Source organism: Cynocephalus volans, chromosome 14, assembly GCF_027409185.1.
Source record: "Cynocephalus volans isolate mCynVol1 chromosome 14, mCynVol1.pri, whole genome shotgun sequence".
In the NCBI taxonomy this organism is placed as follows: domain Eukaryota; kingdom Metazoa; phylum Chordata; class Mammalia; order Dermoptera; family Cynocephalidae; genus Cynocephalus; species Cynocephalus volans.
In genome coordinates, this window is record NC_084473.1 from 41,378,083 (window position 1) to 41,390,433 (window position 12,351).

The window sequence follows — 12,351 nt, forward strand, 5'->3', positions numbered from 1 at the left end:
TAAATTGACCTAAAAATCATATCTCTGGGCTGTAACGGAAAACTATTACAAGAGAGTTTTCATCTAACCCCCGTCAATTATAAAGCAGTCTCCTCTGACTACTTGTCATTTCCATATGCAAAAAAGAATTTTTTTTTTTTTGGTGCCAAATATTAAGTGACAAAAGAGGGAGACCTAAGACGTTATGGGATAAAATGAAGGACAGTGAAGAGTAAGATACAGTAAAAATCTATACTGATAAAAATTAGGCAGCTTTTTCGATTAGGCTACTTGCAATGGCTCTTTATATTTCCTGTATCCTGGACTGCTTTGGAAATTTGATGAACTCCTCTTCTTACTACTGTTAATTTTGTCAGATGTGATGATATTATGGTGGTTATAGTCGTTTTACTTAGAGCCAAGTTCTGAGATGTATACTAAAATATTTACAAGTAGAATGACAAGAGATTTTTGATTATCTTTAACAGTCTCAGGTCTCACTCATGACCTTCCTCACTGACATACCTGGAAGGGGCTTTGGTAAACTTTTAGGAAAGCCAGACTCTCACTCAGAGAGTGTTCAGATAACATTCTCCTGGAAGAAATTGATGTAATAGTGGAAGTACTGCCTCTTCCTTACTGCCAAGTTTGTTTGCTACTAAGTCTTTCAAAACTAACCTATATATTGTTCGGTGGTATATAAAAGTGGCACAATTATAGCCCAAAGCAAGGGAATGATTACACACAAGTGAGAACGGCAGGCACCTCTGGGGAAGGCATTGTGGGATGAAGGAGGAATACACATGAGGTTATAAGGTACCACTGACATTCTACTTCCTAATCTCAGTGGTGGGTAACAAGTGTTTGTTTTCTTCTTTACATGGTAAATTTAAGTTTTAGATACTCCTCTGAATGTACAATACACTTCACAATAAAAAAGTAAAAAATAAAATTTTCAAGTCCTCACAACTATTTAAACAGTGGGGCCATTTTTAATGCAGGCAGTGTGGCTATGAGCCTAGGCTTTTGCTATTTGATAAATTAACAAATTAATTCTTGCCTTTTCCTCTGCCCCCAACCAAAAGAATTTTTTGAGGGAGCAGGATCTGAGGTCTTTTTTTCTTTATACCTAACTCCATTTACAACTTTCTGTTTGAAAAGTAGGTTTGAAGAAAGGGTTAACATTATTACTGTTAAGGGCTGATTTCAGCTTTTAAGTGAGGATTTTCTAGGGGGATAATGGAATTTGAAAGAAAACTGTTGCCAAATCATTAAGGAACATTAACACTCTTAGGTTATTATAGACAAAGGAGTCTACAAAATCTGGGCAACTCTAACAGTACTTTCATAAATTTCATACAGCAATGATAACCCCCCCCCCCAAACAGTCCCTAAATGAAAATATTTGCAAATAATCTTTTCAGAACTTTTAAATGCTGCTTTAGAAACACAGATAGGAGGGCTGGCCCGTGGCTCACTTGGGAGAGTGTGGTGCTGATAACACCAAGTCAAGGGTTAAGATCACCTTTCCAGTCATCTTTAAAAAAAAAAAAAGAAACACAGAGAGGCCTATTACAAAAAGACACTTTTCATAGCATTTACAAACCATCATAGCCACACATATTATCTTTCCATTGTATTAGAAAATGGAGACACTGAAATGTTGATTACCTTGCCATGATCATACAGCATAAAACATAAATGCAGAACACTGACTTAAATGACTTCTATCTGAAAGCTTGGGTTCTTAACCAGCTTTAACCTTTATTAACACATATTCTTTTCAATTTGTCTTGTGTACGTATATTCCTTCCATCCCTTCAAATCTTTCTCCACAAATTTATTTCTCTTTGTAGAACATTTCTGCATGATCTCTGAGAGCTCATACAAACACACTTGCATCCAATTTCCATTTTCGATTAAACTTTGGCTTTAACAAAAACCACAAAGAGCTGGCCTGTTAGCTCAGCCTTGTAACACCAAAGTCATGGGCTCAGATTCCCTTGCCAGCCAGCCACCCCCCAAAAAACAAAAAAACCACCACCAACAAAAAACCCTCATTATTTTTTTTATTTCATGTAATATAAGACAGAGCAAAATAAGACATTCAACTTTCTACCCTCCAATGTAAAACAGAAATCACGTCAAGAATATGGTGTTAGGCAAGGAATATAACCACATCACGTGCCTGTTTCTATCTAGTGAGGAGTTTACTTACACACGTGAGGGCAGAAAGGGGGTGAAGATCACAGAGCCAGAGACTTTCTGTTGAACAAGAGGAATGACGACGTGATACATAAGACACAGATATATAAAAGTCAGTAATTTCTGACTTCCTCATCATTTCTCTCACCTAAGCCTCTGGCTCGTTTTCTATATGATTAGGATGTAATTAAGAGCAAACACATCATTCCATTTCTCCATTCTGGTGAGGTCAGGATGTCATCAGTGGGAGTGTGACTGAAAAGGGGACCCTAAAATCTAGCATTTAACATGGTGGCTTCAATAGGGTTAGCAGCTGGTTCTAGGATTTTCAGAATTAGAAACTTGATTTTTTTCAACATATGGAAGGTGGCACCACTTCAAAGGGACAGACTCTCACTTGCTACGTTCAGATGGTTGCCACTGGGTCAGAAAATTTCTCCTTATCCACAGAACTACTTTTCTATTTACTATAGACTTAGGTGCCTCCAAGTCAATTCTGAAACATTTCTCTTTTTGATATGTTATATTCCCGGCCAAGTTTTAAACAAACTTCAGTGCCATTTTGTCTCTTAGAAGTGAATCAGTATTTCTGGTAGTGATGCTTTCAGTATCATATAAAATGCATATTGCCCTCCTTATTTGAACTCTGTTCAGCTAGTTCTGTTGTTAGGGTGAAAGAACAAGTCTTATTCATACTAAACATCTTCTCACCTGAATTTGACAAAAGAATTCACTGATTTATCAGTCACATCTGTATACCCTTTAAAATACACCCTTACAAACATAGCCTTATTTAAAAAAAAAAAGTTAGGGCCAGCCCCATGGCTCACTTGGGAGATTGTGGCGCTGGTAGCGCCAAGACTCCAGGTTCAGAACCTATATAGGGATGGCTGGTGCACTCACGGGCTGAGCGTAGTGCGGACGACACCGAGCCAAGGATTGCGATCCCCTTACAGGTCAAATAAATAAATAAATAAATAAATAAAATTTAAAAATTAAATAAAAATCCCCTAATAATCTTAAATTATCTTACCCTAACTAAACAGTTCCGACTTTAAACAGATTTCTACAAGTGACTTTGCCTATATACGGTAACAGACAATTTAATTTATGAAACGGAAAATTTCACAAAGTCCTTACACTTGATTGGTATTCAACTACCATTTCTTGAGTTTATCAACTTACAGATATACTGTAAGCTCACCACTTAAACACCACTCTCAAAAGATATGAAGAAAATAGTGCTGATTTTTCAAAAATATTGTAGGACAGCATAAAAAATAAATCTGGGTCAAAACAGGTTGGAGACTGTATGCTAAGCCTCTTAGACCCTGGACCTACTAGTATTAGGCAGGTCATACTTAAGGTAGATAACTATTCTAAAAACTACATTCCAATATTAAAATGCATATCCAAGTTTCCCTCAGATTTAGCTGAAGTGACTATGATATCTCATTATAATGTTCAATAACTTCTTAGACTTCTGATAAATGGTTATTTTTGGCAAGGAATAACTTTTGATGAATCTCTTATGTGCTAATAACGCTTATAGAGCTGAAGGTAGTTAGTTTGGACTCTACTGGCAATGACAAGGCTGACCTGTGATTTAATGCCAATCAGTACTCAGTTTTCTCCCTAGTCAGTCAGCCAATTCTAAAGTTGGTTGGAATATAACAGGACCTTAAAAGCACAAATGTGACTGTTTCAATACTGTACTGAATGTACTGCTGAAGGGATTTTACAATACACCATTTGATTCACCACTGAATGAAATAAAAGCTGTGATAACTGAAAGAAGGGGGAAAAAAAACACGGTAAGCCTTACAGTCGACTGCCCAGCTTTTTGTCTGGAGAGTTTCTAGGCCCCAGTACAAGGAAGGAGAACCTAGATCCCAGTGGTTCCCTGAGTTGAAAACTCAGGCCAACACCGTCAGAATTCACAGAGCAGAGTGCCTGAGAGGGGAGACCTGGACAAAGAGAGTGCTCTGGAGATCAGGAGAGAGCTGCCCTTTCTCTGAGTGCTGATGAGCATATACATGAGAAAATACTCTGAAGCTTAGGAAACTACCTGTGACCTGCTGAGAGGCTCTAAGTAAGAGCAGGTAGAACAATTCCCAGAACTCACACAGGGCTTAAAATAGTTCACTCCCAATACCCTCGAAATATATGGGCCATCAGGTAAAGTTCACAGAAGGATATTGTCTCAACAGTGGAGCTAAACTAATTTAGTGGGAACAATCATGGACTATAGGTTGCTCTAGTCCTGCCTAACAAATTGTAAAAGCAAGCACTGAGACACTGTTTCCAAGTAATTTAACTGTCTCAAAGCAAAGCTCAAAAATATTTTAAGGAATAAAAAAAAAAAAAAAAAAAAACTCAGCAACCAGCAGTGTAAAATCCATAATGTCTGACATCCAACAAAAAGTTACCCCTGTGCCAGCCAACTGCCAAAAAAAAAAAAAAAAACTTACAAAGAAGCACAACTAATGAGGAAAAAAAAACAATCAACAGAAACAGACCCAGAAATTACACAGATGATAAAACTAGTAGACAAAGACATCAAAATACCTATCATTAATACTCCAGATGTTCAAGAAGGAAGAAAAAAGCACGAGCATGTTACATACATGGAAGACATTAAAAACAAACAAAAAAACCCCCAAACTAAATTTCTGAGATTAAAATGCATTCTAAATGTATCTCTGCCTCAGTCAAGCCTCCACACTGCACATTTTATCCTTTCTTCAGAATAAAGGCAAAATAGATGCCAAAAATCTTTGTCACACAATACAGAAAAAGATATTTACATACAACATACATAAATACATACATTTCAAAATACATAAAAGATACTATGTCCTTATTCAGACCCTTTTATTTTTCCACATTACAATGACTTAGGTTGCCTGATTTCCCAGCCCATAATAAATGAGAAGCAGAAAATCATGTGTCTGTATAGGCTACTAAAGGTAAATGTACTGAAAGTTATCAAGAGTGACAGCAAAAAAACCTTATAACAAAGATGATAACACAATTAAACACAGACACAGGAAAAACACAGCGACCCCACACATTTACTAGAGCCAAGCAGCTACATACTTTACTCTTTAAGACACTAAAAGCTCAAAGACTATCAGAAAGTATCTTTTTTTTTTTTACCATTCAAACTGACTAAAAAATATAAGGAAATACCCATGACCTGGAAGTTTATGTGAAAAACTTTTTCAAGTCTTTCATCAGTGACCACTATATGAAAGCGTTACTGTATTTCACTTCACAATGCACTATGGGTTCTTTTTTTAAAATCTGGCTTTACTAGCATTTTTATCCACTTGATTATGTATTCTACACTTTTGAAAAACCTTAAGGGGCCAGACCTTGTCTGTTTTTCTGTTTGCTGTTTTTTATTTTACACAAAACTATCACTGGAAAGAATGAAACTGCACTAGCTACAGAAAGGGCAGCGATGCAAAGGAAGTGGGATTCTTATACACTGTTGATGGGCATGTAAAGTAGTACAACCATTATGGAAAACAGTATGGAGGTTCCTCAAAAAACTAAAAATAGAACTACCATATTATCCTTTGATTAGAACGTGGTGCTGGTAACAACAAGGTCCAGCATTTGATCCCTTGTACCAGCCAGCCACCAGGGGGAAAAAAAAACCCAGCTGGCTGGTTTGCTCAGTTGGTTAGAGCACAGTGTTATAATACTGAGGTCAAAGGGTTCAGATTCCCATATCGGCCAGATACCAAAAAAAACAAAGAAAGAAAGAAAGAAAGAAATACCATATGATCCAGCAATCCCAAAGGAAAGAAAATCAGTATATCAAAGTGATATCTGCACCTCCATGTCTATTGCAGCACTATTCACAACAGCCAAGATTTGGAATCAACTTAAGTGTGCACCAATGGAGGAATGGATAAAGAAAATACGGTAAGTATACACAATAGAATATAATTCAACCATAAAAAAAGAATGAAATCCTGTCATTAGCAGCAACATGGATGAGCCTGGAGGACAGTATGTTAAGTAAAATAAAATTGATCCCATGGAGGTTGAGAGTAGAATAGTGGTTATCAGAGGCTGGAAAGGGTGAGAATGGGAGGGTGGTAAAGAAACACTGGTTAATGGCTAAAAAAATAGTTAGACAGAAGGAATAAGTTCTAGTGTTTGAGAGCACAGTAGGGTGACTGCAGTTAACAATAATTCATTATATATTTCAAAATAGCTGGAAGAAAAAATATGGAATGTTCCCAACATAAAGAAATTACAAATGTATGAAGTAATAGATATCCCAACTACTCTGACTTGATCATTAGACATTGTAAACATGTATCAAATTATCACATGTACCCCATAAATATGTACAATTATAAATTACATCAAAGAAAACAGGGCAGCAACATAGAATCTCACCTACTTATTATTCTACCTCTTTTTGCCTACAATGGAGGTTCTGAAGGTGTTTACAAACAACCCTAGTGCTTCCACTATTGAACAATATAAAAATTACTGGGATTAATATCAGAAGCCATTAATATTATAAATACAGAAAGAATGACAAAATTAGAAACAACACTTTTACAAACACCAACGTTAACAACTGATTCAACAACAATTACCAATGGCTGCTAGAACCAAGGAGTGGAAGGTGCTGAGAAAACAGAATAGAAACAGTCTCAAAGTATCACCCCACAGACTTCTTTCTAATTAAAGGGGGATGAGGTTCTTTTTTAAGGGAGAGAGAAACATGAGGATCACCATCTTAGCCAAGTGACCAAAGAGCTGACAGGATCAATATTGGACACCTGATATTATATCCCTTGATGTGATATAATAAGAAGGGCCCATCATCTATGAAGTATTCTTGCTAAAAATGTTTAATCTGAATCTCATTATGAAGAAAAAAATCAGACAAATACGAAATGTAGGAGAAACACTGTATGGAAAACTAGCCTGGCCTCTTCAAAAGAATAAACTATGTCATAAAAACAAAAAAAGGTAAGAGAATTGTTCTGGATTAAGAGAATAAAGAGACAAATCAAATGCAATGCATAAACTTAACTGAATCCTCAATCAAAAAATAAAACAGCTATAAAAGAAATTTTTAGATCTGGGAATACCTGAACATGGACTATGTATCTCAGATGATGATACAGTACTGTTAATTTTTTTAAGAGTGATACTGGTATTGTGGTAATACAGATAATGGCTTATTCTCAAGAAATAAATGCCGAAAGATCCTGTGTCATGATATTACAACTTCAAGTGGTTCAGCAAAAAAGAATAAAAAATGCATTTATGGATATATGTTTGTGTATATATATATATACTGTGTTTTGAGAAAGACAAAGTGTAGGAAAGAGAAATAAAGTAAATATGGAAAAATATTAACAATTACTGAATCTAGATAAACGGTATGTGGATATTTACTATTCTTTCAACTTTTCTGTAAGTTTGAATATTTTCAAAATAAGAAAAAGGAAGAGAAGGGCCAGCCCGTGGCTCACTTGGGAGAGTGCGGTGCTGGTAACACCAAGGCCATGGGTTCAGATCCTATATATATAGGGATGGCCGGTTAGCTCACTTGGGAGAGCGTGGTGCTGATAACACCAAGCCAAGGGTTGAGATCCCCTTACTGGTCATCTTTTTTTTAAAAAAAAAAAGAAAAAAGAAAAAGGAAGAGAAAGGTCATTAAGAACTCCCTGATCACACAGAGAAGGGGAGTAGTACTATACTGAATAAAAGTCACCTTGTAATTAAATGCTCAAAGAATAATCTGAACATACATGGAAATTTGTCTATGGTTCCAACTTGCCATTTGCAAACAGCACTTTCTTCCTAGAAACAGGATTTTTACCAACTCTGTGTATATTTCTTGGAAAAGATGAAACAAAGGGCTACCTAAACTCAATTCAACTACTTAGAAGAAAGAATAAAATAGGTAAGGTTATTTCAGGTAATTAGTATATTGGAAGATAAGAATATTTCTATCTTTCTTCACGCAAAAGGTCAAAAGAACAGGAGAAATCAGTCCATATTCAGGCAAAGAACATTTAAGTTGATCATCTTACCTCCTAAATCCTAGAATTAGGCTGCTTCTCAAAGAATTAAATGAGAAAGGCAATGTATTTGATTCCACTGCAAAAGAAAATAATCATCACTAAATCTCAGGCCAAACAAACCAAAAAACCTTAAAATATCAACTTATTTGAAAACATATTTATACCAATACCTTTTAATTTCCATTTTGGAAATTTTATTTAAAAAATGAAAATGTTTTCATATGAAATTAATATAATATAATAATAATAATGAAGTAATATGTATAATAATATATTTGCAGATGAGTTATCCCTCTAAAGCATTTTTACTTAATTTTCATGAATATATATGAGGGTACTTCAAAAAGTTTGTGGAAAAATAGTATTAAAAGATAATACAATAACACCCAGGTCAAAGGTTTGGATACCCTTACTGGCCAGCAACAACAACCAAAAAAAAAAAGATAATATGAATCTTTCCACAAATTTTTTGAAGTACCCTCATACAACTAATGAATTTATAAATATTCTTTTGTATTAATGACAATTACCAATATACCAGCATACTGCAGTCAGTCTGGTACACCTAGTAAAGCTGTATGTTATTGGACAGTGTGCCCTTATGAAGAGACAGACTGCAATTTATTATAGGAATTTTGTATTGAAAAGAGAGTAGATAAAGAGAAAAGGTCTGTTCTGTTGGGTTCTATTGAACCATTCACACCTTCTCACTCCATTTTCCACTATGATCAGCGACCATTCACATAACGGTGACAACCTAAAGTCATTATAAAACAGATCTTTACCTCTGTTATAGAATTGACATACTGATCTTGAACATTTCTGAGCATTTGTTTGCTCTACTACTTTTTTGGGCATTTAACAGTCTACAACCTTATATGTATGTTCCAGTGTTGACACTGTAAGCTTGATTTGCCTTAGTGTAAGAATCAGGCCTTACAATGATTCTTCATATAATCCTTGCCATAGCTAACAAGGTGTGGGGTCACAGTAGGCATCGCCAGAATTTATTTTTCACTGCAATTGTATTAAAACGGTACCATGTTATTAATAATTGCTTTAATCTTTTCACTATAAATGTAATATGGCTACTAGATGATATAAGATGGGTGGAATACGAGAGGAATCCATACTAGAGGCAAATTCTGAAGAGAATTAATAAATAGTTTTAGTGAAGATTAAGATACCAAGTTTAATTTTTAAAAAAAATTCATGGGAAGAAGCAAAGTCATTTTTAAGATCAGTTCAACTCCCCTAAATATAAATTTAAAAATTATCGCACACACATAAGAGTTCTTTTAGAACAGCTGTTATATCCCTTGAACAAGGAGCATAAGTTTCTCCACAGTTCTATAGCATTTGGAAATCTGGGCTGGCTGGTTAGCTCAGTTGGTTAGAGCACGGCGCTGTTAACACCATCAAGGTCCAGGGTTCAATCTCTGTACTGACCAGTGCCAAAAAAATAAAAAGAAAACCACAAAATTATTTTTAAAATGACCTGCACTTAGTCGCTCAAGGAATTTTGAAGTGGACTTGTCAACATGCCTCTCAGCAACCTTTAATTTTGCTTGATCAAATTCATTTTCCATGTCTACAAACACAAGTTGAAAAATGTTTCCTAATACCCCTCGAGCTTGATCAAGATAACCCATTTACTCTTTTCTACCACCTGACGTTCCTTGTGATGTAGTAATCAATAGTGCCTAAGAGCTGCCTAAAGCAAATTTTACTAACAATTAATAGAACTAACTGCTCTTCAAAGACTTGTAAATCAAAGGGGGAGGGGAGGACTGACAGGAGTAAGCTCAAATATTCTTTAGTCTGAAAGTTATGGCATTTTTCTTTTTCAACCAAATCAACAACCTCTTGAAAATAATTTCTATACTATTCAAAATAGTGTTTCACAGGATACTGTCAAGTTTTTATTCATTAAAATGGTGACCAGAAACATCTTAGCAAGCTGGAAGGCTGCTGACAAAAGCATCTAGTTTCCTTAGCAACAAACAAGTCTGAAAAATCAAGAGGTTGACAATGAAGTGGAACGGATGGTATGATAAAAGGAAAAGGCAGCTCTCATGTGTGCACCTTACAAGCCCAGATTCTTCTGCTAATGCTTCTGTGTTTTCATCTTGTCAGTATGGAAAATCTATATATTATACAGAGTGGAAGACAAAATAAATTCACTCAGAGAGCAGCCAGCATTAATATCCAACCTTCAACTCTAATAACTATACCTCTAACAATCACCATTTTTCATACAAAGATTTCATACTTTGCCTTTCCCGCACAATATTACAATGAACTATTCTGAATTACATATGCACAGGTAATATATTCCAATAACCCAACTTTTACAAAGCTTCCACCTATACAATTTGAATATGTATTAATCAGAGATTAACTTTTAACATTTTAGGGAGCTGAAAACTGTTGTTTGTTTTGTCTTTAAATGATGTATTTTTCACAAGATCTGAAAAACTGTCAAGTAACCTCGTGGACATGTTAGAAAATGAAGCCTTTAGGGAGTGTCTTATTTATTAAAAATAAAAAGGGGTACGGTGAAAAGAATAGAGATAAAGTAGAAGATCATGCTTCTGGCTCAAATCACTAACCTTGGGCAAATCATTTAACCTCTCTATGCCTTTCTTCATCATGGAGACAATTTTATTAACGTGTGATGAGCATTGTAAAGCACCCTAGCATTTTAAAATGTTTAGTAAACATTTGCTGTGTTTTTGTTAACAAAGACTAGGAGAGGGCTTCACACTTAACTTATGTTATAATAGACGTTAGTTTAGAAAACACTAAGAATATCTCATCTGATTTTCACAATAACCCCCACAAGGTAGATGGGTAGTATTATCCCCACTTAATGAAAATGAATCAAAGAGAGGGTAAGATACTTGTTCTGGGTCATATAATCAGAGGCTGAATTATAAACTAGAACACAAACCTTTGGGGTTCCCAGTCCAACCTCCAGTCTAACAACATGTTATTGCCAAGGTCCTTCCAACTTCAAAGTTACTTTCAAATTATCCACCAGTTAAACTCATAAACTGTCTTATCAGTCTGGCTTTAACAAAACATATAAAAATTTCCTTACTTTTACTGCATGAACTACCCTGTATGCCCTCAATAGTAACTGAAATCAACATCTATCAAGTTTACTGCTATTTCTGAATACTTACAAAATGATAAGATATAGTCTAAGTTCCCATTTATTGCTTCACTTCTCAATTCAGCCTGAGGAAACGCACTACTTTCAGGTAGACATCCATTTTCCTGGGAATAAAGCATATATCAATGATAATATGCCTCAGCTAACAATATTTTGATATGCTACTCAAATTTCCTGTTTTCCTGTTCCTTTTTATCATCACATTCTCTGATAAACTATCATTAAAAAAATCATTTTTTAGAACAATACACAAACTACAAGTTCCAACACTCCAAATTAAATGCTTATGTTCAAATACAGAATCTGTTACCATTAGAGTGCCTTCCTTCTACAAAGAGTTTAATACCGAAGACTCTAGAACAATTCCCTCATTAAGAAGAAAAGAAAAATTCAATGCATGGATCTAAAATGATAATTTGGGACACAAAGTAAAGTAAGAATAGACCTTAATTTTATATAACTCCAAGTACTTCATCACTTGACTTTATATCATTTATTTAATCATTTAAACATATGAAACAAAACTTAACTCAGATATATTTACTGAATCATTTTATAATAGCATAATATTAAAAACCATCTAATCAACCATAGGCAATGAATAAATATAAATTATGGTATACCCACACAATAAAACAGCATACAAGTATAAAAAATACTTTGCGGACTTACATACTATTATGGAAAGGTGCCAAATGAAAAAAAAAGTACATTGCTGGGTAATATGAATGGTATAACTCACTTTTTGCTTAAAGAGATTACTCATATCTGAAAAAATATACATGTTAAGCAATAATGACAATCTCAAACAACTGTGGATGAGCTGTGTAGTCTTACCACTCACTTGTATTTTCAAATTTATCAACAAACATATATTATGTAATTTTTAAAAGCTGAAGAAAATGTGCTTTTTAATGTATA

General features: G+C 34.8%; 1 protein-coding gene across 1 annotated transcript in view; it reads right to left on the bottom strand.

The window, feature by feature from the left end:
* Window positions 1-12,351, bottom strand: part of LRPPRC (leucine rich pentatricopeptide repeat containing) — a 106,293-nt gene that overhangs the window by 56,796 nt on the left and 37,146 nt on the right. Inside the window, exons 13-14 of the mRNA XM_063078331.1 lie at window positions 11,441-11,534; window positions 8,262-8,328 (exon numbers count right to left, since the gene is read on the bottom strand). Of these exons, the coding sequence (XP_062934401.1) occupies window positions 8,262-8,328; window positions 11,441-11,534 (161 nt within the window). The remainder of the gene's footprint in view (window positions 1-8,261; window positions 8,329-11,440; window positions 11,535-12,351) is intronic.